Raw genomic sequence first — 27680 nt, 5'->3', positions numbered from 1 at the left:
TTATTTACTGAACGGCTTGAAACGTCGTTTCCCTTTACATGGGTTTGATTTTATGAAAGCGCCCGATTTCTAATAATATGAAAAAAGTCATTAAAATGGTTATTTGAATACTCTAAAGTGAATCCTTTTTAAGACCTTTTTTTTTCATTTATGACCATTTACTTCGCATAGATCACATAAGACAACAACATTCTTATTTTGCTCTCCACACGCGTAATTCTTGTTCTAGCCCTCCCATTTCTAAGCTTAATTGAGCTTGAGCTCGTTTATGCCTATACAAATATTTATACAAATACCTTGAGGAGCTATTATGCACACAAAGTACTTTAACATGCTGCGGCATTAGAGTTCAATGAATCATACGACAGCTTTTTGTGATGAATGAGCCGCAGATGAAACAAGCTAATAATGAAATAAGAGTTTTCGAAATGGCTGACAGATTGCAGGCGAGGCAGACGTAAAGATGAATTTAAATCAGTTGCCCGGTCAGACGGTGTTCACTTAAAAATAGCTACAATTCATGCCGTGTGGCCGCAACAAAAGCGTTTGCCCACCAAGCCACACAAATGTTGTTTCAACCGGCGCCACGTGGCGTATGCGCTATATTTGCACGTGCCTAAAACGTTTGAATGGCGGCTTGCTTTGCCACACAGCAAGCCACATCTTGAAGAGTATGCAAAAAATTGCAATGTTTATTCAATGAACAATTAATAGTTAAAAATCATTTATTATTTAAAATGCTTGCGCAATGCTTGTTTTACTTTCGGAACTGTGGACAGGTTGTGACATATTGGCCTTTGGTTATCTAAGCATTTTGTTCGAGTGCCTTGCTGCAATACTAGTTTGAGAAATGTAATCGTTTATGTAAAAACGAACTGAAATTCTTTGTTAATTACGCTCCACTCACCGCTTAGATTCAATATCTGACGAGCGCACTTCTCACGGGCCAGAAAACAGTCATTCGTATGCTCATAATAACAACTTTTGCCATCGAAGCTGCAGATTGGAGCCTTAGTATTGTCACATTCAAATGAGCATTCTTGTAAATTGGCGGCATATGCATTCCACAATGTGAAATGGACTTGAAGGAATAGAAAATTACATATTCGAAATGAAAGTGAAATAATTATATAGCTGCTAGGATTCTAACCCATGAAAATAGCCAAATACAATTTCATGCTGATGTTATTGACGGAAGAGAACTTTTTGAACTGAGGAACAGCATTTTAGTTCTTGGGCTTAAATGTAACAAATGTTTTAATAGGCGTAGCTAACAAAAAATTTGACAGCCATTGCATAAAATTGGCATTTAAAAATATTTCATTTATCATAAAAGAACTTCACTTCATTTTAAGCAAAAGCAACTTAGTTGTAGTTTTATTGATTTTGATCAGCTTTAAGTTCTCAGCTTATTAAGTTTGTCTGATTACTGACGTAATTAATTCACACATTTGCAGCTGCAGAAGTTGTCAATTGGGTTTTTGTATGCAGCGCTCAGGACATAATTCGTGTCCTTCATGTCTGTCGCATTAGAGTTTTTGTCCTTGATCCAATTGTTGCTACCAAAAGCAATTAATTTATCAATTACCCAGCTGCTGCAGATGTAATGCTTATTTTTCTGCATCACACTCTGACTTCAATTAAAACTGCATTTATTTATTTTTTCCATTTTCAGGATGTTGCAATGATGCAACAAAATTAATAAGCAAAATAATCAATTAACATTGACAATTAAAATCAGAAGACGTTCGATCCATACAACAAGCCCCCAGGCATAACCACATTAAAGGACTCAATTTCAACACAAGAATTTTACTGAATAGAATATAATTAATTTTAAATTATATTCTATATATTATATATAAACATTTAATGACAATATTTGAGAATCTGAATTTCATTTATTTGTGGTAAAGGAATTAGAATTAACTTATTTATCATTTTGAATATAATTTTGATTAAACTGAACCATTTTCTCATTTATTTATTAAAATATGTAAAGTTAGATTTCTTGTTTGCCCTTAATTCTCTTTCAAATCAATAATTAAAAAATTGGTTAACGATCGCGGCAAAAGTCGCTAGACCAAGTGCGCAGCTTGCTGCGGCTGCTAGGCGTCTGCGTAGAGAGCGGCATCAAGAATATAGCCGGAAAAATTCGCTCCAACAACAGGGGCAAAAGCAAAAACTTTAGTCTAGTTCAAGTTCAATGCAAAAGCAAATACAAACCTTAACAGAGCCGAAAACACAAAGTAAATAACTTAACAGAGTCTGCTGATGTACGTTAACAGCACAGATGTTAATATGCAGCGCTGCCAATTGACAGCACCTGCTAACTAGCTGTGCTGTTAGACCCAAGCGCTGTAAAACCTTAACAGCCAGCACTCAGCTCTCAACGAGACGTCGCCGTTAACGATAACAGTTGACGCGGATGCGCTGTGGAAAGTAGACGTATGACCTTTTGCGTTGCTTCTACTAAATTTTCGAAAATATTTTTCAATTTCGTTTTTTTTTAATTTATGTAAAACTGTCGAAATTAAATATATTAAACTTATATTTACTTAATTTGTAATCAAATTTTGACAATTTGAAATGATTTAAATGAAAATCTAATAATGTATAAAAAAGGCAACAGGCATGAAAGTTGTTTCGCTGAATAGATTGCACTTTCTTTCAATTAAAAATTTTTGTTTACAAATTATTTAAAACAGTCTCTACTTTCTCTTAATAAATAGTTAGACACATGTGTACATGCCATGAATTTGTCATTTTTGGTAACAAAGTTTCTGTTTTCACTTCCCGTCATAAAGTCGATCAGTTTGACTTGGCTATGTCTTTGGTAAACCAAAACTTGTAACTAACCAACAAACTAATCTGCAAAAACTTGTGTTTCATAACTAAATACATTTACATAGCCGTACTGAATTCTGCTCCCATTTGATTATGCCCCATGCGAAGTTTGCTTTTCCAATCTACACAAATTTCTTGACCATAATCGGCATGTTAAATCCGTTTGGGTTTGTTGAATTTGGCCTATTGTTTGCTCTGATTCAAGCAACTATTCATGGTTCAATGGCCATCAACTCGTCATAATATGTTGCGCTGCTTCTTGACTGTTCGGATAATTAACCAAATGAACATTTGTGTAGCTGTTGTTGTGGCAGCTGCCGATGTCCGTTCTGTGCATGGTTAACTGAGGTCAAAGGTTTAGTTCGCAGCGCCCAAATGTATGCTATGATTTAATGCCAATCGCATATTTATGAGCATGTGTTTTGGACGGCAAGCAGCTGGTTATACACATATATATTTCTATAAGCGAATTTCTCCGTTTTTTTATCTTTTTATTTCCAACAATCTTTGACTTTTTACAACATCTTTGTATATCAGGTTTGCAGGTATTTATTTCCATAATAAATGAACATTTTTATTGTCTTACTTGCAATTCCCTTTACAAATTATATACGAATGTTAGCAAGCAATTTATTCACTTGGCCTTTGCGTGTTGCTGTTAACAGCTTGGCTAAGACGCGGCGTATACGTAATGCAATTGGTCTGGCAACCATGGCAAATGACAATGCACACATTTATAATTTTCATATATATTATTTAAGCCATAATCAACGCATTGCCAATGTTAGCCCTGGATCAATGTCAACTACTTGAGCCTTGACCCTTAAGCAGGTCGTGTTTGGGGGTGTTCCTCTAACTTTTGACGTTGATTAAATTAACTTCCTTATAGCCTGGCCAAGACATTATCTGCGTTTCCTATTCTGAGGCTGACTGAACTGCTGCCACAACTTCATATAGTTATGTTCACAGGGCTAAATTCAAACTTCACAATGCATCTATTTAGTCGATTTTATTCAGCGCATTTTTAAACTCCTTCGTATATCTGGCAGTTGAGTCTTTTTCAACAAACAAGGGCAGACAACTGAAATTATGGTAAATGAAAATGTCGCCAAATGTGCAAGGTTAATGGGAAGTGGGCGTGGCACGGGAGCAGACCCAGAGCTCAGTTGGCCAAAGAAGTCAGCAGAAATAACAAATTCACAGCGAAAGTTACATCCGTGCAGGAATAAAACAACTAGTTATGGGCAGAGGCGTGGTCAGGGGGCGGGCAAGTGGGCGGATACGGCAAATGAGCTGCTTTATCAACCACAACAAACGTCAAAACAATTTCCGGCTGGCAACTTCGAAATTGTGACGCAATTCTTGAGCCTTGTCAAAAATAAACGATTTTTGTTGGCCATTTTCTTGACGGTAATTGAACCAGAAATACATAAAAACTGCAAACAAACGATCCATAAATGCTTTATAATCTTTTCTAGATTTTAAATTAAATAAAAGAAATTGTGAGCTATGAAATCAGATATCTAGCTGTGACATTTAGCTCAGTTTTCTGACACATAATGGTATTCCACTCCAATTTACTGCAGATAAGGTTTTATTTACATGTTTTCAATTCATTTGCCTAACCGAATGAACAAAACCAAAACAATTCCGTAGATCTAGTCCAATAATTGACAGAGCAGTCAGAGCTGAGCTGACAGCAAATCAAGTGCTTTCAATTTGAATTCAGTTAAATTGTTTTTGGGCAGTAAATGTCTAAAACCGGAACAAAAAAACATTTTTACAGAGAAATTCTATAAATTCCAATGTGTAGCCAAGCGGGCAAACAAATGAATAAGGGCTTACCTGCTGGCAAATGTGTTGGTTTTGGGGCGAAATGGCACCCACAATTTTAGGATTTTGCACAAAAGTGCAAATGGCATGGCAATCTAGAGGGGCATCGGGTGATGTGTGCATGCCCATGAAAGAATAATTGAATATTTACAATTTTATTGAACGCATTTGCTGCAATATGTTTGCACTTTGTAAGGCGCTTAAATGCGGTGGAATGGACTTGGAGGTATGCGGCTTCCACAAACAATAAAAAATCCCAAAGTGCAGGAAAATCAAAAATGTAAAGCAACAGAAGACAGTTTGCCAAAGAGCTCTGCCAACTCACAGCAGGCAAAAATTACTTTTGGGCCAAAGCGACACAAATGAAAGCTTAGTTTTTATATAAAGTACAACAACAATAAACACATACAGACACACACACACACACACCAAGACACACATAAGACACCAAAGCAACGCCCACAATTTACTTTTAAATAAAATGTTACATTTGTAATTTTAATAATACATTGGCCCCGGCACACACAACCAGTTAACAACGCAGATAAAAATGAAAGAGAGAGTTAGCTAATAAGAATGGAAAAAAAGAAAGAGAAGGAATCAGAATGCGCCAAAATGTAAAGGCCTGCAACAAGCAACGCTGTCTGGCAAAGTCAATGAATATAAAACAACATATGTATATATGTTAAGTATGTCTTAAGAGTATAACTAAATTTAAAAATTCTTCAATAAGAATAATAAAAAATTAATATAAAATAAACAACGTATTAAAAGACTATATAGATATATTGTATTAAATAAATACTCGACTAAATTTGTTATTACAATTTTATCCAATTTTCTTTTTGCCTAGTTTTGATTTTGAATTGATTTAGTTGCAAACGAATTAAGCACCAGATTTTTGAATAAATTCCACAAAATCGATTTTATAAATAAGCGACTTTTATAGAAGAAATTTATAAATTTTGAAATTTGAAGAAAAGCCCTAAGCTAAGTTGTAGCTTAAACAAATACAAGGAATCTATTTATATTTAATATATATTGGTTTTTCTTTCTTTTAATTTAAATCAATTTTTGTAAATATATAAAAGACATTTACGTCACTCGCAATTATTTTCTTACCAAACGCCTGCAACAGTAAAGCGACTCTCTGTTGAGGCTATCAAAACCGAAAGTGCCAAACGACTGTGCATACCTTTTGCACACGCGTGTGTGAGTGTGTGTGTGTGTGTGTATTGCGCTCTAAGTGTGAGCTGCACTTAATGCCAGCGAACCAACGTGCCGAGCAGGACAAACGGCAGACCCGCAACGTTGTCAGCCGGAAACGGAAACTCGCGCACACAGACACAAGTGGAAATACATGCACACGCGCGCACACAGACACGCCTTCACGAAAAAAACAATACAAAAGAGATAAAATAAAAAGATACAAAATAAAACAGGCAGCAAAGACTCGTAAATGTTTAAACCAAACTTTACGTTGGCAAACAGCAAGGTTGGTCAACGGCTTTGCTTCGGTTGAGGCAAACATCCTCAGGTTGGCCAGTTTGGGAACTGCATTGGGCTAACACAGGTGTGCTAAGATTTAAGGCTGGCTCGTAGCTTAATTGCCAACAATTTAAATAGCTTTTAGTAAATATTATTAGTTTAAATTAACTTAAAGAATGGCGGCAGCAGCTCCCTATTTTGACTTCACTCGAAAACATTTTAGTTTCACGCAAAAGCGATAAAGAAATCTTTGAAATATTTTCAGTATTTTTCTCTCTCTCTCTCACTGCAGCTCCATCTATGTTTCTTATACTCCGTTTCAGGTATGTGCTACTCAATTAAGTTTCTTTTTAATGTATATAATTAAACGAAATAAGCTGGTCTAGTTAACTGTGAACGACTAACAGATGCGCTTTATCTGATATTAAATGTACTTTCCAAGAGAAATGAGAAAAGAGAAGCGAATAGTTTAACTCAATAGCTTAAAAACGTCTATTCTCCTGTAGCGCACTACTCAAATTCTTTCCATTCTATTTTCTTCTCAACACTGAATACTAAACTGAACGCTACACAACACACTCGGGCCATGCTCGGCACAGAGACTATCTCCATTGTCACAATTACTTTCGCTGCTCTAATTTATGTTCATTTTACACAATCAGCTGCTCGGTATATACACAAAAGAATGCCACTTTAATTAGAACTAAATATTATTTTTATTTTAAGCATACTAGCAGACATTTCGTAACTCATTTCGCGACTTGTGAGTGCGTCAGATGTGGCTGCTGAAGCGGAAAGCGTGTCATTGACTAAGTAAACAAACTATAATTAATAGAGATACATTTGTGACACACAAGTAAACACAATTACACACACATGCACAAAAAGAGCTATTGAGTTATCAAAGTGCGTTTAAATCAACATGTGTAGCAAATACTCAAGAAACTGAGCATTGAATAGGTAAATATTTAACCAGAGCACAGAGTTAAACAGAACTCTTTATAAATGCTTAAAAAGCAACAAGTGGAAATTGAGCGCCGAATTTACAGCATTTAAAATTTGCACAAATGTGCGTTTGCTCTGATAACTGAGATAACTTGAACGCAGCATAGATAATGAAAAGATGAACAGAATAGATAAAATGGTTTCTGTTCAGGTGTTCAGTATTAATTTCTGCAAACATTTCTCTGTTAAGCAAAACTTGACCAGTTTGTTAATATAATAGACAATATTATTACGACCAAAGATAACACTTATGCATAATGTATATTTTTACCAGCTTGAAGTTAGTTTGTTTGTCAGCATATTTAATTTTTTATACTATTTTTCTTTCTCCCATATGCAACCTTTTTTAACTATTAAGCTTGCGTGCCACATAGCGTATGCGCAATTTGCGTTTGCCAAAAAGAAAATAAAAAAAAAAACATTTTTATATATAACATTTTTCCTATTTGCATATCAAATATTATTATTATTATTGTTACACTAGTTGACTTCAGGAACAAATTTTTGCGCTAACCATGCAGGTTTTTATTATATTTTTTTCACAAATTTTCTTTACTTTATGAAAACAGCAGCTGCATCATTTTTTATGAATTGAATGAGTATTCATAAAAAATTATTCACATGTAATTGTCTTTTTACTTTAATACTTGATTTCATAAAAAAGCGTCATATTTCTTCTATCTTCTATCTCCCAAAATTTAAAAAAAAAAAATAGTTTAACTTTTAGTTTAGTTTAAATTTAGAATAAGGCAGTCTGCAGCAAACAATATTTCATGCTATCAAATTCGTTAAGAAATATGAAACATTTGCTATAAACTAAAATCGACTCTCGTTTGACAAGTTTCTCGTTGGAATGTCGAGCAGCACAATAATCAATTGAATCAATCCAAATGGCATATGATCGAATCGGCTGTGGCAGTGGCAACACATATATCCACGCTGGAGGCGTCGCAGAAGCGTCCCGCGGGGCAGGTGCCATTCACAGCGGTGGGCGTTGTGGCGCCAAAACAGAAGGCGAATGTGTTGCGCGAGGTGCAGGCAAAAACATTGTTCTCGTTGCACAGGCCACAGCTGTCGGTGTCGCCACAACTGGCGGGCATTTCGGAGCGCTGGAAACAGATTTGCGGCTTATCCGTGCAGACCAGGCCGTCGGGGCAGTTGAATATTTGATTCGTATTGGGGCTATCCTGGCCAAAGCACAATTGATACGCCGTCTGATTAATGCAGGCCGCATCGTTGCTGGCCTGACACAGATTACAGCTGCTGTTAACCAGCTGCAGCTGCCAGCTCAGTGCAGCCAAAACTGTAAGCTGGTATATTGTTTAAAATCCAGCTATATATCGCCCATAATCGCAACACTTACCGCATATGCAAGACTGGACATCTTTTCGCTACTTCAAACGAGTTTCAATTGAAATAAAAAGCACATCTCGCAGCGGGTTTTTGTACACTTTTCTTAACACCTTGACACACTTGTATTTATCGCACATATATATATATATATATATATTTATGTGGGAAGCTTATCTGCGAAGCACCCAAAAAATAACAAAAGTTGCGATTTGATAAATCCACAAACATAAAAGATATGACCTTGAAAATAAGCCCTACCCTAAGAGAATGAAGAACGTGGAGAACTTTTTGCTTTTATCGCATGTAATTGGGCAATAAAATGTGTTTAACCGACATAAATGCTATGATATACTCTATGTATAGAGAGCTAGCTGAAATTACCCGGCGTCGCTCGGAACAATTGTATTATGCAAATGTTAACGAAATTGTTTGCTTCATTTGCGACAGCTGCAGACAAACGCAAATCATTGACAGCAAATTATGAATTGCTGCCAAATTTGAACCAGCGACCTCGCGCTTATTAGTTCGACCTTCAGACAACTAAGCCAAGACGCAAAAGCGCGTCTTTATGGCTGCGTTGTCTTTCATATATAAATACACTTTTACCCAGACGAAGAGATGAAATTTCCATATACTGACAATGGAAATTATACAGTTTTTTGTGGGCGTCATCAACACCAAGTCTGCCAAATGCTGTAGATGGGCGTGGCACATGCAAAATGAACTCCCAGTTTTATGGCCAAAGAATTCGAAATGCCAATTGGCCAGTCCGAGCTTTGCCGAGCCGCACAAAGACTACAAAACAGCGCAACACACTAATCATGGCCAGCTCTGTGTAATCTGAGCGCCAAATAAAATTGGTTTATGGCATGGAATAAAACGGCGAGTGGCAAATGGAATGAAGCTGCAACTGCTGCAACTCTTGCAACAGCTGCAACACTACGCAAATCGCGCATGATCGACTCGTAGATACTCTGTATACAGCACATATAAATCTGTCTATGCTTTAAAAAATGCCAAATAAAAGCAGCTAAAAGCTTGTACTTAGCGGTTTTATGGCCAGCTCTCATAGGCTGATCAGCAGCATGTGTTCCCCATGTGGTATTAAATTCTCTCTGCTGCTTTAATATACCCTATCTATACTCACTTCTAAAGGGTATACTGTAACCGAATCAATTGTGCATAATCACAACTTCCAATTTCAAATGCATGCAGCCAAAGGTGAAAACTTTTTAAAGCAACAATTTACAAATCAATAAAGTGCACAAATATTTTTTGTGTAATTCAATGCACTTCAACTCTTTCGAATTCCTACAAATTCCCATTTAATATGCCATTTGACATCACGAAATTTGATATCCAATGTGACATTTGGGTTTCTTAGCTTGAAATCAGGCTTATTGTGTGGGTGGCTAATTGTCAAAAGACAAACGAAACAAAAGCTACCAAAGGCTGAAAATTACAAGCTAAAAGCACTCTGTAACTTAACTCTGTGCCCCCTAAAAGTAGTTGGGGGCAGTGAAAGGAGTGCACAAATAAGAATATATAAGGTATATTCAAAGCAAATACTCTAGTTATGGGTGAGCATATTCACTATATTGCCGATCAATTTACTTTACATATTCCAAAAAGCAGTAAAGCTTGTTAAAATCTGATGACTGTCAAAAAGACATTCCTGGCCTTCTTACTTACAGAGTATCGTTCTAGCCATGTTCCCGATTCCCAGAGCTAAGTACAGGGTATTTGCACATCAACTCGTTTTGCCTTTATCTTTTTGATGTATGCGCATAATAGTTGCATTTCCTTTGTTAAGTATTGTACACTTTTCTGCACATTTAATATTCATAAAGTTCAAATCCACACAAAGACACACACACACACACACACAAAGACACACCCAAACACATCCAATAATCAAGTATTTAGCTGAGCCCTTTTTCGTTTCTGATTGCTTGACTTAAAACATCTGGCCTCATACACGATTTCGTGTGTGTAAATCAATGCATTGCTCGTCTGCTCATCTTTATATAGAAAATACTATGCAAAATAGTCTATAATATAAGTATTTTTTGTTGCCTCAACAAAGCATTGGCCGTGCCCTGGCCCGACCAACTGTCATTAAGTAGTTTTTGGGCGCAAATCGTTGCACAGATCCCACAGCCAGTGTGATTTATTGTTGCATGCCGCCGGGCCCATGCTCGATTGGCCCATCATTATGTCGGGCATGCAATTTGTCAAACTTGCCGAGAGTCGACTGTTAAATGAACTATAAGTCGACGACAGTTTTCGGGGCTGCAATTAGATGAGTTTTTGGTCAATTTAAAGCCTTCAGCTATTAGCCAAGTTGGGCTTCCCCTCTTCGCTCTCTCTCTCTTACCCTCTCTATATATCTCTCTCTCTCTCTCTCTCTCTCTCTCTCTCTCTCTGTGTATTAACGACAAGATCTAACTTCTTGGTCATAAAATTGGCGCGTTCTATTTACTGTTGCATAACTTAGGGCAGCGAGTCGACGAATTTATATTGGCCAAATGTTCATTGACGGCCATCATTTTTATGGCCTTGACTAAGCCCAATGCATACGAAAGCAGACATAGAGATAAGCTCTAGAAAAAAAAATCCGAAAAGCTGAGTACATTGCCAGCTAGCAAATCGTAAAATCTACTGACAATATAACATATACTTGTGCGAAGCCAAGGAATTTGTAATCAGAATACAGCCCAAAGGCGTTGCATGTAAATCTTGAATAAGAGCGCAGTTTACAATTAAGCCGAACAGCTCAAGTGCGTGCACAACAGAATGAATGTTAAGCAAATGCCATTTTAAGTGGATACGACATTTCGAGATCGACTTGCCGCACATATATTTTTTGTTGTATCTCTTGCTTTATTAATGCTAGAAAATAATTATGTTATACGCGGAAGAGAAGATAAAGTTTAATGATTGTTAAAATTTAAAAAGTTGCGCTCTTGACATCCTGTCCAGGCCACAAGCTGGCGACACGCGTGCAGCTTAAGCGGACAGCACGGGCCACAATATAAGTTGAACGCTTAATTCCCGGCACAATAACAACAAAAAATAAAAAAATAAAATAAACAAAAGCAATAGGGGGAGTTGAGGAAGAGCGAGCAGAGCTAGTAGCAACATCTCTAGAAGGATATAGAACAACGACAGCCTCGATTAGCAAGGAACAAGGACCATGCTGGGCGAATGCCGCAACTCGCACACCCACACCCACACACACACACACACGCACACAATACTCCAATAATGCCAGCTCAAGGACTTTTGTGTACATTTTGCAGCTTAAGTGTTTACTAATTGTTGAAAGCTGTTTAACCATAACTGTAAATGACTCGCCTCGAGTCTTAAATGGAGCTGCCTTCGGGTCTGAAGCAAGTACGGCCAGATGATAAGCGTGTTTTATCAATAAATGTTGAATTTAATACTTAAAACTCGTTGCGCTCATTTAACCCGCACAAAAACAGTTTCATTCAACTCTGGAACAATTCTTGGAACTAGTCAGCCCGTCATCTTTGTTTAATTTTGTCTAGAGTTCTGCTTTGTTCAACGGATTTGACACGAGCTGTCAAATAATCTGCCACACTATATTTGCCTGACACACGCACAGGTGATTAGAGCGCTGCTAATGAGTCAAGCGTAGCAGCTGGGTAATCATAGAGTTCATTCGGGTTCTTGAACTTGAAAGAGTATTTTTGAAAAAAAGACATTCTCTGAATTATTAAGAAACATAATGTTAATGCTTTAAATAAACACAAGACAGTAATCTGTCATAATTCTAAACTAAAGCTTAAGGAGAAAGTAAAATATTTTCCACATACCCTTCTAGACATTTGCCTTACTTCTTAGCGGATTTCTTAGAGTATCTAAGTTTTTCATGTGTTTTCTTTATAACGCTGGAATCGATAAGTATCTTCTCTAACAAATTATAGTTACAATCTTTGGTAATTTATGTGGTATTTACAATGAAGGGGAAGGCGCACCTGACTTAATACTGTCTGGTATTTAAAGGATTCGCCGGAACGTAACAAGGGCGCCTCTCTCTCTCAATGTCAAGGCATAGATGGGGCAAATATATGAGGAACAGAGTCAAGCAAATTAATGAAGAGTTTGGAGAAGACATCTTAATAAACAACAATGTTTTGCATACAAAAATCTAATTTCCAACCGATCATTCTATGGCAGCTATATCATATAGTCGTGCGATCCGGCCATATGCATGCACATGCAACACAAAGCAGGACTTTCCTGACGACAACTTAAAAACTAAAGACTTATTCGCACAGATGTCTAGACAGAGAGAAGTCAGACATGGCTATATCAACTCGGCTGTTGGAATTTATATACTTTATGGGATCGAAAATGAATTCTTGAATGGGTTGCACTTTTCATGACATAATAAAAATGCATATAAAAGAATCTAGCAGCACTTGCAATATTTTGGTATTATAAACAGTTTTTAGACTTGCTTTTGTAATTTTCTCTATTTATATCGTATTAATTTAAAATCTTTTCAACAGTTTCCAACACGATTACATTTTTGCAGCTCAACGCATAAATATCAGATGGAAAACCTCAAAAATACCCGTCAACGTGCTGCAAAAGTTTTCTAGCTCTTGCCACAAGCAGAACTCTTAGCAACGAAACTTGTGGCCCGAATTGAAGACAAACTTTAATGCCATTATAGAAACCGCATCTGCCACGCCTTCAAGCGTGCCACCCACCCACTCGCAAGCAATTCGAAATAGTATATATAAAATGCAAGAAGTGCATAAAATTCCAATAAACCTGCTGCCACCGAAATGCACGTGAACATGCCAGCGGTTACCTAGGTCTAGGTAGGAGGGGGGGAGTTACTCTGTCTGCCTGTGAATATCTTTGAAATGTACGGCAAGTAGTTTGACATTGTCACGACATCTGATTGTTGTCAGTGTGCGCTTTAGACCCGAAAAGATATTTTGAAATGCTTAACAGTTGCTCAACTCTTTGGTTGAGTGTAGAAAAACGTTTAAATATAGATGAAATATATATCTCTATATACAACACTCTTTGTCCTGACTGACTGACTGACTGAGTGACTGACTGAATGACTGACTGATTGACTGACTGACTATTGACAGACTGACTGACTATTGACTATTGACTGACTGACTGACTGACTGACTGACTGACTTATTGATTGACTGACTGAATGACTGTATGACAGACTGAATGACTGACTTACTGACTTACTGACTTACTGACTATTGACTGACTGAATGACTGACTGACTTATTGATTGGCTGATTGACCAACTGACTGACTGACTTATTGATTGACTGACTGGCTGATAGACTAAATGACTGACAGACTAACTGACTGACTGACTTATTCATTTACTGACTGAATGGCTGACTGACTTACTAACTTACTGACTGACTATTGACTGACTGAATGACTGACTGACTTATTGATTGGCTGATTGACTAACTGACTGACTGACTTATTGATTGACTGACTGGCTGATAGACTAAATGACTGACAGACTAACTGACTGACTAACTTATTGATTGACTGACTGAATGACTGACTAATTGATTGGCTGACGTATTGACAGACTGACTGACTGACTGACTGACTGACTGGCTTACTGACTGACTTATTGATTGAGTAACTGATTGACTGACTTACTGACGTATTCATTGACTGACTGACAGACTTACTAACTGACTGACTGAATGACTAACTTACTGACTGAATGACTGACTGATTTACACTTTTCACAGAATCCAAGCTTGCGAGTGAAAGGTTTAAGATACGAAAGTTTTTTCATAAGTTGATTTCATATTTTTTAATAGAAGAGCAGATTGCAATGGGTAGATTTAAGGTAATATACAAAATATATAGCACACAAAGTTCCATGGGAAAGGCCGCGCAATATTCGCAATCGTGCATACATATATATATATATATATATATCTATATGGCTAATTACTTAAAGGAGGAAGCTGAATTCCTAAGAAACCAGCACATATTTTTCTATAATTAACTTGTCTTTGATAAATGAGCCAAAGCCCATTTTCGAAAGCTCTCAAATTGCTTGTCACTTGTCAGTCTCAATTGGCTTGGCGTCATTTTTTGTAATTTTCCTTAAAAAAGTCTACCCTGTAACTAATTAGCGTATGCAAAATGGGTATAATCGTATTGTAAGCCCCATTTCAGCGCCAATTAAGTAAGGACAAGCTGAGCTTATCCCAAAACCCAAAACATATATTACCTTTAATGCCCATTGTTTAATATTGCGTATCATATAAATGAGTATTTAGTAGGGAGACTTGACAGCACATATACCCTGTAATATATATCCCGACACTGAAGTGCAATGTTATTTTCTCTCAAGTAATAAAACTCGTTCGACTCTTAATCATAATTAATAAGTGCTCAATGGGACTGAAAGAATAATAAAATTTCAGTTCTGCTTTCTACTCGCTGTTTCTTCTTTTTATCTGCTGTTTCCTTCTCTTGCGCTGATTAAAGTTGAAAAATGGAAGTTAAAGTTGGGAGTTAAGCCCAAAACTGATTTTACGCTTCGCAACTTTTAATGGCCAACAGTGGGCGGGGTGTTGGGGGGGATTGGCATCAACGGCGTGTTTCGGCATCAAAATGTGCGCATAATGCGGCTCTTTAATGGATTCCATTGCATACATTTGGGGGAGGCGCAAGCTGCGCCAGCAGCACACAAAAAAAAAAAAAATTATGCAACGCCCTCTGAAAAATGGCATCTCATGCAAATTGCCAGCACGTTGCGTGCGATTTGTGGGGCGCCACGCTGCGGCATGCTGTCCAGCCTTATGAATGAGTAGGGAAGCGGGTTGGAGGTGACTGCGGTCTGGCTCTGGCTTGATGTTTTGTTTTAATTTGGCTGAAATTATTCCACAATTTCTCAATTGAGCACTGGGCACTGTAAAGCGCAGTTAATTGAGATTGAAAGCAAACCTATTTTTAGAAAATTAACTAACGATGTGAAGAAGAGACGAGGCTAGAAGTGGGGAGAGTAGAAGATAACAATTATGTTAACAATTACGAGCAATCAATCAATTTTCATTTAAATCAACTTGATAATATATTTGTGTTTGAATTGCGTTTCCTTGGAAAATCATTAGCATCAAATATTAAATTAACTTGAAACGGAAATGTCATTTATTCAATGTAAGAGAGGGCACCTAACGGTCAGTGGGGAGGGGGTCGTGCCACAAGGTCGTGGTGCCAAGAAGCCATTTTAAGCGCGTTGGGCAAGAGAAAATTTGTTACTTGCCTTTGCGGCTACTCAAAAACTGAGCACTGGAAAATCTGTCAAGCAATTGGCCCAAAGCAGGCTGCAATTAAAGCATAATTAAAACGAATTATATGTAAAGGCTCTAGGAAATGCTGACGACGGTATTTAAAACGTTTGTGTAACCATTTTCAAATAAATGTCAAAGTTTCGCCAACTTTTCCACTTTCCACTTTCCACATGCTACCCGGCTGTCTAGGGATCGCATATAACAACAAGTTTCTAATGTTATGCTAAGACAGAGATGCGCTTGATGTGTTACAAATGAACTAGATCAAAATATTAAGCAATTAGCTAATTCCTAATTGAAGCTAATTATAATATTTATATATTTAGCCTATTTCAGTTAAATTAAACTGTATTAACCAAAACAATACATTAACAGATTAGAGCACATAACTAACACGCTCACAACTTCTGCCAATGCTCTCTTCTTGCAAACGCGATCTCTTCTGCAAACAAAGCGGAGCAATTCAATTACTTATCTCACTTACACAAATGTAGTTTTATCTACGCTGCTCACTCTGTGGCAGTAGCAGATTCTGTTCAAGCAACAGCATTAAAGAAATGGTAGTTAACAGTGGACAAATCGCACTAAGAATGAACTCTCACTTATCCGAAATGTCCACTCTCTGGATAAGCGCGCTCTGATCTGCACAATAGCCACGAAGGAACTGACATACGCACAGAATACCGCAATGTACATGCATATGTACATATTCATTTTTCAATGTTTCTTTTATGCCCTTCTCCTCATGAATCTTATTTAAAAACACACGTACATACGTATATACGTGTGCTTTACTAAGCGGCCCCCACTGCTTTTTGGTTTTGTCTTTTGCCCGTCTTTCTTTTACATCGAACTGCATTGATGAATTTATTTTAATTTCCAATTGGACTTTTATAAAGCTGGCCAAATATGGCCGCACGCGACACACGCGATATTCAAAGTTAATTAAAACGTTTCTAAGCAAGGAGGAAGGCCTCCATTAAGGAGGGCTGCCATTAATGGTGACGTTAGTTTTATTAATGCACTCTAGTTAAATTATCATAAATAAGTAAACATAAGTATGCACTCACTTGCATAAGATAATCTGCAGACTACGCTCATCTCTCTCTCTCTCTCTCTCTCTCTATTCTTTTCACTTTTGGCAGCTGTGTATCGAATTCCGTTTCGCGCCATTTTTTTTTCTCTCACCAAAGCGCCTAGCAACAAATCTGTGAATTTTACCGATGTTAAAAGTCTGGAAACTAATAAACGGCACTTTAACAAACACACCCATTTTGGTTATGGTATTCAATTAAATTTATTAAATTACACAGGTTTTTACACTTTACAAGAAACCAACAAACACGCGCCGCGAACCCGACCGATCAACAAAACAGACGCGCACAAACTAAATCGTCTCTTTAAGCTCGCGCCTATGCTAAGCCGGCATTAGCACTAATGCAATAACAGCCTAGAGCACAAAAACAATACAGCTATCGCTCTCTCACATGCATACGCGCTCTCTACTGCAAACATAAATGAGATAACGGGATCAAAAGCGCTCTCACGCTCTGTATGTAAGTACCTGCAGCCGGGCTCAAAACATAAAATATATTTAAATGAAGCAAATGAATAATACGCCAGGCTCTCATTTATCCACAATGGCCACTCTCTGCAACCGTTATCCCAGCATACATGCGTCTACACACATACACATGTGCGTTTACTGTTTACTTCGAGCATTGTGATGCTAGGCTAAAGCGAACTAGTTGAGACTTTCTGTTATCGTAGCCACACAGTATAAGGCTGCATTTTGAACCAGTTCATTTCACACTTTTATTGCCCAGCCCTGGCTAAGGTCTCATGTGATTTCTCAAGTTTTTGTGCTCACTCAACGCATTTTCTAAATGAAATTAATGCAAATGCGACGCGGCAGAGCCAGAAAATGCCAAACGGAAGGCGCGAATTTTCCGCGTGCGAAAGTGTGTGTGTGTGTGTAATATGTTTATTTATTTTAGCTGCGAGGCGACATTTTTGCGCAGCTTGCGTCTGGCTGGGCGCCTTTTGTAGGGCAAAAAACTAAGCCGCAATTTTATTGTGCGAAAAATAGTTTTTGCCTGTGTGACATGTGTTAAAATGATGTGCGTGTGCGTGTGTGTGCGTGAGTGTGTGAACCGGACGGCAAAAACTTGTTGACCTTTTCAACACTTACGAATAGTGCTGTAAGAAATAGAGCTTTGCGCTTTGAGCCAAAGCTTAAGGACTTTCATTATTTCTAAAATTAAACTAAATTTTTAAAATGCATTTCAAATTATTTTCCAAGAGCTAAAGCAAAGGGATTTATGTGAATTTCTATATATTAAACAGCTTTCTTAGTTCTTATTAGAATTTTGGATATTTCTTTCTCTGAACCTGACTCAATAATATAAATAGTATTTAAAAATATTTAAATATATTTAAAAAAAAAATAATATAAATAAAAACATTGTTTTAATAAAATATAATTAAAAAAATATAGAAAAATTAAAAAACTTAGTTTAAATTTTAAACAATGAAAAAAATAAAGCTATAAAAAAAAGCTTTCAGCTACAAATCAAGAGACTTTCCGAGCAAAAGTTTTTCTAGATTAACTCAAAAATATATCTAAAATATGGGTTGCTTGTGGTTAGACTTCATTTAAGTATATTTAAATCTGAACAAGAGTGCTTCAAAAGTTGATTATACACATATACATATATTTTTTAAGATATAGCACCGAATAGCCTTAAGGACTTGGACTGACAAAAACACGCAAACAAAATTATGTTTCGAAATCAATACGACAGCGATGTGACCGTGTGGAGTCCACAGGGTCGTCTCTTTCAGGTGGAGTACGCCATGGAGGCGGTCAATCTGGGCACAGCCGGCGTGGGCCTGAAGAGTGCCGATTTTGCGGTTGTGGTCGGCCTCTATAAGCCCTCCGCCGAGGTGGGCCTAACCCATCCGAAGGTCATGTCCATCGACCGGCATGTGGGCATGTGTGTCGCCGGCATTACGGCAGACGCTCGCATCCTGGGCCAATATCTGCGCACGGAATGCCTCAGCTACAGGCACTCGTACAACTCCAGCTACCCTGTCTCCCGCCTGGCCACGAATCTGGGCAACAAAATGCAAATAAGCACCCAGCGCTACGATCGCCGTCCAATCGGCGTGGGTCTACTGCTGGCCGGTTACGATGAGAAGGGCAGCCACATATACCAGATAATGCCCTCGGCGAATGTGTTCAACTGCAAGGCGATGGCCATTGGGAATCGTTCGCAGGGTGCTCGCACCTATTTGGGTAGCTACGAGGCGGTGTTTCCGGAGTGCACCATGAACGAACTGATCTGCCACGGCATTCAGGCAATTAGCTTTGCCGCGCCCCTGGACGAGGAGATGAGCATCTGCATCGGCATCGTGGGCAAGGACTTTCCGTTCAAGATACTCACGACCGAGGAGAGTTTGTCATATCAGAAAACTTGCAGCGGTCTCGATGATTTTGAGCATCCGGGCAGTTCAGCACCACCGGACACTTTTTCTATTCATGATTTTGATCCGGATCCGCCAACTACACTTAATCCACAAGCTCCGGAAAGTGTACCATAATTTGACAATAGTTTTTGTTCATTTATGAGATTAGTAATAAAGTATTTTCAAATTCGTCGTTTCACAAATTTTGCTTACAAATTGCATAGAGATAAATATGTGTGTAATCGCCCAGCGCTGGCAGAGCATTTATCCGGTGGACATTGCGGCGATGCCATTGGCTGCGTTGCTTTTGATCCCGTTGTGCTGGCGGCAGCTACTTTCAGAGAGTGAGCACAATTAATGACTGAGCGGGAGAGAGTGCGGCTGAGATGCCAAAAAATAGCTATACCACTTCGAATGCTAGCTCTTTCCGGCTGACGGTCTATGCAAGCAGCCGCATTCAGCTAGAAAAGAGCTGAATGGGCAACACTCACTATAGGCTGTTGTTGTATTAGTGCAAATGCCGGCTTAGCATAGGCGCGAGCTTAAAGAGACGATTTAGTTTGTGCGCGTCTGCTCTGTTGATCGGTCGGGTTCGCGACGCGTGTTTGTTGGTTTCTTGCAAAGTGTAAAAACCTGTGTTATTAAATAAATTGGTATAAATCATAAATTTTTTCGTAATGCGTACGTTTGTTAAAGTGCCGTTTATTAGTTATCCAGCCTTTTATCGGTAAAATACACGGTTTTGTCGTTATGCAATTTAGTGAGAGTAAAAAAAATGGCGCGAAACGGAATTCAATACACAGAAGTGAAAGGAAAAGGAAAGAGAGAGAGAGAGAGAGAGCGTAGTCTGCAGATTTTCTTATGCAAGTAAGTGCTTATTTAGGTTTATTTATTTGTGATAATAGAAGTACAATGCATTGAGACAACCAATGTAACAGTAAAGGCAGCTGCCGAGGCCTTCCTCCTTGCTTAGAACATTTAAATTAACTTTGATGTCGTGTGTGTCGCGTGCGGCCATATTTTGCCAGCTTTATAAAAGTCTAATTAGAAATTCAAATAAATGCATAAATTCAGTTCGATGTAAAAGAAGGACAGGCGAAAGACAAAAAAAGGGCTGGTCAAACACACGTACATATGTACCATACGTATGTATATAAATTATATTCATGAAGTGAGAACGGCGTAAAAGAAAACCCAAAAAATTGAATATATATGTATGTAGATTGCGGTATTTTCAGTGTCAGATCAGAGCGCGCTTATCCAGAGAGTGGACATTTCGGATAAGTGAGAGTTCATTGCTTAGTGGGATTTGTATACTGTTAACTACCATTTCTTTAATGCTGTTGCTTGAACAGAATCTGCTACTGCCACAGAGTGAGCAGCGTATATTAAAGTACATTTGTATGCGTGAGATAAGTAACTGCTTTGCCCACTTTGCTTACGTATGCAGCAGAGATCGCTTTTAACAGGAGAGAGAAGGCGTGAGCGTAGCAATTAGGTTGTGTCTACGCTGTCATTGTGTTAGTGCAAATGCCAGCTTAGCGTAGGTGCCTGTCAAAGGAGACGATTTAGTCTGCGCGCGTCTGTGATTTCGATCGGTTGTGTATCGATGTCGGTCTCTTGTTTTTTGTTTGCTTGTTCTATAGAAATAAATATAAATTAAATAATTGAAGAAAATGTATTAACTCGTTTTATTTGCGTTTTGGCCACATACGCAATCCAACTTTAGTTGGCCATAATATGCCAATTAAATTGTCCGTCCGCATGGGATAAACACATTTGAACAAAATCTACGCCATAAAACTTTAGAAGGCAAATGGCAAACTGACGACCATGCCCACAACGCTGCGTAATGTGCAAAGCTTTAAACCATGTGGGGTAATAAAAGTTGGGTAAAGTGTTTAAGGCGGATAATGTACTGTTTAGGGGTTGGGCAGAAGCAAGGGCGGAAGTGCACGGAGTCGGGGAACAGCCAGAAGCTGAGCAATGTCCTTGGCATGCAAATTTAACGTAAAGTTGTTAGCTGTCTGTCTGTGTATTCTCCTTCTTCCACTTGCTCGCTCTCCCTCTCTTTCGTCTGCTGCTGGGTACAGCATCAAAAACTTAACCGCAAAATGAACAGTAAATGTCTGCAATGTGATGTGCTGTGCGAGAGAGGGGCTGGGCTGCCCAACTATTAACTGAGCAATTTTGTAGCCTTGTTTGTTGTCTTTTTGGCGTTCAAATTTCGCAAAGCCTGACAGCTGGTTGGCAAGTGGGCGGGGCAGTTGAGAATTTGTAAGCTTTGCTCTCGTCTCACCTACACTTGGTTCGTTTACATGTCTCGCAGGACATGTCGCGACATGTCTCTGACTTGCCGTTAGTCAAGCCAAGTTAAGACCTTGAAAAGCTTGTAACAATAAGACCGGGACTTTATTCACTGATTTTCTGTCTCTTAACAGTTAAATTGAGCGCTGTCTGTTTTCAGCTGGCTCTTTAATGTTATTCAACATTTAATTCGCCTGATTTTGCACATTCGTTAACACTTTAATCCCTCAGGGCAAGCCGCAGTATACCATTCGGATAACTTTGATTCCGCCCAAACCACCCCCCCTCCAACCACATGCCGCGGCAGCCTATCGATTGCGTGCCAAACTTCGGGTCGGTCCCTGTCAGTTGTTTAATTCCCTTGAGCTTTGAGCCGATTGCGGCTACTGAACTGTGTCTGTCTACTTTTTTTTTTCTTCTATCGCTAATTTCAATATTTTTTGCTTCTCTTCTTCTTTTGGGCGAAACAGCGCAATCAATGCAATAGACGGGTTCGCGTGTGTTTTCTCAAACTTTACTCGCATCTATATAAAAGATAATTCGGAAAACTATTGATTGGGTTTTTTTCTAAGCTGCAATAATTAAAAACATTTCCGGCATATATTAAGTTAAATTTCTAACAACATTTTATGCCAGTTTTGACTTTCCCAAAAAGCATAAACAATGCGCACCGCAGAGCACAACATTCCGTTAGATTTAATTTATTTGTATGTATGTATATATGCACATTTCACATGTGCTGCACAGGGCAACCGCAAAACATAGACATTAAATACCCTGTAATTTGATAAACACGAGCAGAGTATTGATTCATGTTAACATTAATTATGAAAATATATGTATATAAATAATCTAAATCCGAATCTAACCTAAATCAAAGTCTAATAAGATTTAAAGGAAGACATGTTTCACATCTTATAAGACATATATGTTCCATATCAGCATGAAGAATCTAGACTTTATCCATAACTCAGGCACATTAGGAGCTACAAAACTGATTTGAAACTTTCAATTTGAACCCTTTTAGAGGGTAACTTCTCGTCGTGCACTCGTGCTCATGATGTTTGTTTATTTATGGACAGCCTGGTCTGCAGCTTCATTTAGCCCAAATTATGCTGCAGCGTATGAATATTGAATGGGTCGAAAGGTTGCCTGTGTTGGACTATGCCAAAACATAAAAATAATGAATATATAAAACGGATGTAACCGACTGTGCGATGCTCTGCTCAGAGCTAAAAGTTTTCTGTAGAATTTATTACTAAGCTTTACTTGTTATGAATATTTCAACAGAACATCCATGCAGTCAGCCCGACATTGCGGCAAGCCAATCTAATCCTTTTGATTTTGCGGAACAGTGTATAAGAAATATCAGCTAAAATTTGGGGAACAGTTTGCGCTTGTTTTTGCGTTTAAGCGGACCATTAAAAGTTAGCCAAGTGCCGTTAAAGCATTTGGCAAAGGCTCAATAATCGCGCAAAAGCCGAAATTTATCTTACAGGAGTCGCTAGATTTAACATAAAAATAGGTGCGATATCCGAGCACTTAAGTGCCGCCCTTGGGTCCACTTAATTCAAGTTTTCAAAGCGGGAATTAAAAAAGGGTTTAGCTCAGAAAAATACATAATAAATCCTCAATTATTCTAGAAGAAAATTAAGACATATTAAATTAGAAGTTTCTGACAATCCTAAAAGCTAAAAGATTTAAATTATTCTTTGCGAAAAATAAGTTTATTTAAAATAAATTTATGACTATATATATAAAATAAAAAATAATAAATAAATTCTATGAAACTCAGATTTGGAACTGTTTGAAACTATTTGAAGCTTATATAAAAATAATTGAAAGTCAGCTTAAATAAATAAACAATAAATCATAAATTTATCTGGATGGAAATTAAGTCAATGAAAATTAGAATCAGAAAATTAAAAGATTTTTTATATAAAAATTGTCTAAATTTTATAAATATTCTTTAAAACTAACTTTTTGATATAAAAAATTTTAAAAATATATTTTTCTATAAACTTGACTATTTTTTAATGTAAAACTAAATGATTTTAAATATTCCTACGAAGAAAAAATGCTCAGAGAAAAACGAGAGCGGAAAAATGATAGAGAAAATTTCGAAAACTCAATTGAAACTCGCAACCATTTCAGATGCAGTTTTATAAAAGTTTCATTTTAGCTCGAGTAACAATTGGGAAAACAAGAGAAAAAAAATGAACTCAACCAAAATAAAAAAATAATGCAACTTTAAGCTTTACTAGACGTAAATTGGGATAATTTTTTTTAGAACAAATTTAGCGAAAGTAAAAAGCTAATTTTGATTTCATTTAAAAATTGTTTTAAAATTTTTTCGTAACTTTTTAAGTAACTTTTTGCTTACAACAGTTTTACTTCAAGTAATCAAATTTATGTTAATTGAACTAAAATAAAAATTGATAGAAAAAAGCTGAAAAACTCAGCTCAAACTTGAAACCATTTGAGTTTGCAGTTTAATGAAAGTTTTCTTTTAGTTAACGTTTAGCGTAACAATTGGGGAAAACAACAAACATAAAAAAAAGCGGGTGCATTGCAGAAAGTTTTACAAAAACTAGCCGAAAAACAAACGCGCAAAACTTAAGCGAAACCCCAAAACAATCGGCCAAATTGAGTCTAGGTTAAGAAACAACTCTCAAAAAAAAAAAGCTTCAAATATTTTCAATAGTTGACACACAATTCAATTGGAATGTGAGCCGAAATATTGCACAAGTGCCTTGATAGTTGGTCAGCAGCAAGGCGAGAGGGAGGGCACTGAGAGGGGGGCGAATGTGCAACCATGCCACTTGGCAACGACTGCGAGTTGAACCAGCACGTGCGCACAGCTTGGCTCAAGCTGCAATTGCGGCTGCTGCTGCTGCTGCTGCTGCTTCTTTCTTAACCACATGTGCAACATTTTGTCATGATTGTGTAAATTGTTATTTTCCGCACGAAATTCAATATAAAAACCAAAAAAAAACAACTAAGAGTGCGGCGCTCTAGTCGGGACTACCCGACTAGTAGATGCTCTGGACCTGCTTCTACACACACTGCGCTCTCCTTTGCCAAAAACTAAGTTTCCCTTAAGCGGAGTCGAATCCGCAACCCGATTAAACCTTGCCACCGCCTCATACTTGACAACAATAATAAAAACTCAGCTCGTGTGAAAAAACAACTGAAACTCTCTGTCTGTCTGCTTGTATGTGTGTGTCTGTTTGTGTGTGTGTCACATGCATACAGAAATTCTTGGAATTTGTGGCTTGCCTAGGTTTTGCTCAGTAACATTTGTGTTTCTTAAACGATCTGGATGCAATTTTCAGCAGTAGATCTATTGTGCTTTTATGCTCTACGTTCTGAGGTGGATGCGATGGCCATGGCTAGATCGACTCGGCTATTGATGCTGACCAAGAATATATATGCTTTAGGGGGTCGGAGATATTTGGCTCTGCCTGTTGCATAGATTTGCACAAAAGCAGTATACCCCTTTAAAATATTTTCAAAGGGCTTTAGGGTATATTCGTATAAAATGACTGTAAAATATTTTTTGGCATTTTTCTAGCCAATGCCCAAGCTGTGCTGGTCATCTTGCACTTTATGAGCGTCAAGTTATCTGAAAAGTTGTTGTTGTTGTTTTTTTTGTTTTTGCGGCTTTTACAAGTTCAAGTTTTGTTCGTGTAAGCATACAGAGATTTTGTGTTGTTTTAATTAAAAATTTTGAAGCATTTTGCTTGTACTCGTATTTGTCTTTGCTGGACTTACGCCGAAAAAGTTTTGACTGCACTGTGCTCTCTGAAAGCCACTTTGCTAGCCACTTGGTACATATGCAAATACTTGCAATTAATATAATTGAGTTTTAAGTTGTCTGTCTATTAGACAAGTTTTCCCAGAGCAGGCAAATCGGCAAACTTCGCCTTCAAACATTTTCCAAAGAAAATTATTTATTTGCTCTATTTGTTGCATATAAGCTTTTGTTAGATTTTGAGCAAGTTTGCATACTCTTTGCGCTCAGGCAAATCAAATCAAAACAAAGGAAAAATAATTTAATATTTATAGAAAAAAATAAAATAAAATTATTTATAAATTGTATTAAATGTTTGAAGTAGAGCATTTAATTTTCTTTATGCAAATTAGAATTCTGTAAAAATATAATAATAATATATTATAATATATAATATATTATAAATAAAAAATACCAATGTTTTTTTTTAATATTTTATTATAATATTGCGTTCGTCTAGGGAGCTGTTGCAAAAATCATAAATGTTTTTTTACAAATTATAAAATTATAAAAATTCCAATTTTTTAAGACATTTGCGTTATTTTTGCTATCGAAACTGCAATCAAAATTGTGCTTAAAATAAGTTTTTGCTCGCTAAAAACCCCTGTTCTTTGTAACTGCATCGAAATTTTGTGCCGTGTAATAAAAAATGCACGCTGAGCTACTCCACAATGGGCTTTGTTTATGTGCAAAGTGGGCTTAGAGTTGTGCCGCGTGTTACGCATACGCAATGTGGCCCAAGCAAATTGTCACATAAAACACTGGAAATGTTCAAATGTCAAAAAGCCAACTCCAATGGCTGACATTTGCTTATTGTGTATGATTTTTGAGTCAACACAAGCAAAAAAACAAAAAACATCAAAGCTCGCCGCCTTGCATATAAATTTGTTAAAAATAGCAATAAACAAATCGATTGATTCGCCGCTGGAAATGACAAACAAATAAAATAAAATCCATAAAAAAATGTGCGTACAACAACTGAAAGTGCGAGAAAAAAGGAATATCAAAGGCATTTTTCTTGTGCCCATTATTTTCCTGTTTTTTTTTTTTTCACGATTTGCCCTGAGGATTCGTCAGATGTGTGCAGATGTTAGTTGAATGGGTTTTCTCTGCGTAAAATTGCGATATGAATAAAAGTGTAGCCTTTTAAGCACAGAGGCTTGCTCAAGTGCTCTGGCACTAGAACTAAGTTAACTTAATTGGAATTAAGTATTTGCAGCAATTTGTTAATATTTTTTTTTGGGCATTCAATCGTTTCATCAACAATTTGTTTGCTCAATAAATAAAAATAATATCATTGAATATGTTAAATACAAATTAAATTCGAGTCCAAAAAAAAACAAGCTGCAAATAAAAACTTAAAAAAAAAATACGCTTTATGTGTTCTAATAAAAAATTAAATAAAAATGAAATAAAGTCAGCTAACTGCAAAAACTGGTTGAATATATAAATATATAACATTTTAAATTAAATAAGAATTTATATAAATTTAATAATAAAATAAATGCTTTCTACAGTTCAATTGCTGTACAAGTACAATATTTGCTATTTATGAACCCTTTTCAACTAAATTAAATTAATGCACTTGAATAATTTGTAAAAGCATATATGAAATGTCTTTCCAGAGAATATTTTCAGCAAATTCTAGCATATTTGTCAATCGACCTTGTCTCACTCGCATTCCTGCAACACATTTCTTATATTCTACTCAAATATTTACATATGACTGAACTTAGCCCGAAAAAAAAAACACATCAATAACATAATTCAATGTTAGTTGGAAATGAACTCTGCGGCATTGCCCTTGTGTGTTGGGCAACTGTAAGTCGATTTTGAGGGGCGTAAGGGAATGAACAAGTTGGGCAGTTTGTCAACTATTTGTGACCCTTTTTACAGATTTCGGGAATATAAAAATAAAATACATATCAAGTAAGCCATGGGACAGTTCGTTTGTGGATTTTTATTTTTTCATCAGAAAAATATAAATACTGGCACATTGTTAACAACAAAGATATCCAATAGAATATTTCATATTTTATTTTTTTTTTTTTTCAAGTAAAAAGTATTTTTAGCGAAATTTGTATTTGCAAAATTTCTTTAATCTTTGCTGCTTAGTTTCGTTAGTTTCTGACAAGAAAGTCGGAAATTCGGCGGAGCGCTTTAAGACTGAGAAGCTCGTCTGTTGATGCTGAACTAGAATATATATAGCCTTATGTTGTCGTAAATGTCTTCTTCTAAGCGTTACG

General features: G+C 37.0%; 4 protein-coding genes across 4 annotated transcripts in view; 2 read left to right on the top strand and 2 right to left on the bottom strand.

Annotated features, from left to right (window-relative positions):
* TrissinR (Trissin receptor) overlaps window positions 1-17146 on the bottom strand; it is a 77707-nt gene extending 60561 nt beyond the window's left edge. Inside the window, exon 1 of the mRNA XM_070209123.1 lies at window positions 16937-17146. The gene's annotated coding sequence lies outside the window, so the exon portion shown is untranslated. The remainder of the gene's footprint in view (window positions 1-16936) is intronic.
* Window positions 7610-8622, bottom strand: LOC6628588 (uncharacterized). The gene is made up of 2 exons (XM_002051445.4): window positions 8537-8622; window positions 7610-8483 (listed from the first exon to the last, which is right to left on the bottom strand). Exons 1-2 carry the CDS (start codon window positions 8555-8557, stop codon window positions 8055-8057), a joined length of 450 nt encoding a protein of 149 aa, XP_002051481.3. The 5' UTR covers window positions 8558-8622; the 3' UTR covers window positions 7610-8054.
* A 1379-nt stretch (window positions 17147-18525) lies between the features above and the next one.
* Window positions 18526-19537, top strand: LOC6628589 (proteasome subunit alpha type-1). Its single transcript, XM_002051446.4, has one exon. The coding sequence runs from the start codon at window positions 18648-18650 to the stop codon at window positions 19467-19469; it is 822 nt and encodes a 273-aa protein (XP_002051482.1). The 5' UTR covers window positions 18526-18647; the 3' UTR covers window positions 19470-19537.
* Window positions 19538-20094: 557 nt separating this feature from the next.
* ZnT35C (Zinc transporter 35C) overlaps window positions 20095-27680 on the top strand; it is a 43183-nt gene continuing 35597 nt past the window's right edge. The window contains exon 1 of the mRNA XM_070208849.1: window positions 20095-20201. Coding sequence (XP_070064950.1) covers window positions 20110-20201 — 92 coding nt within the window. The 5' untranslated portion in view covers window positions 20095-20109. The remainder of the gene's footprint in view (window positions 20202-27680) is intronic.

The sequence above is a fragment of the Drosophila virilis genome, chromosome 4, assembly GCF_030788295.1.
Source record: "Drosophila virilis strain 15010-1051.87 chromosome 4, Dvir_AGI_RSII-ME, whole genome shotgun sequence".
Lineage (NCBI taxonomy): Eukaryota > Metazoa > Arthropoda > Insecta > Diptera > Drosophilidae > Drosophila > Drosophila virilis.
Note: the sequence above shows the minus strand (reverse complement) of the source record. Positions and strands in the feature narration are given on the sequence as shown.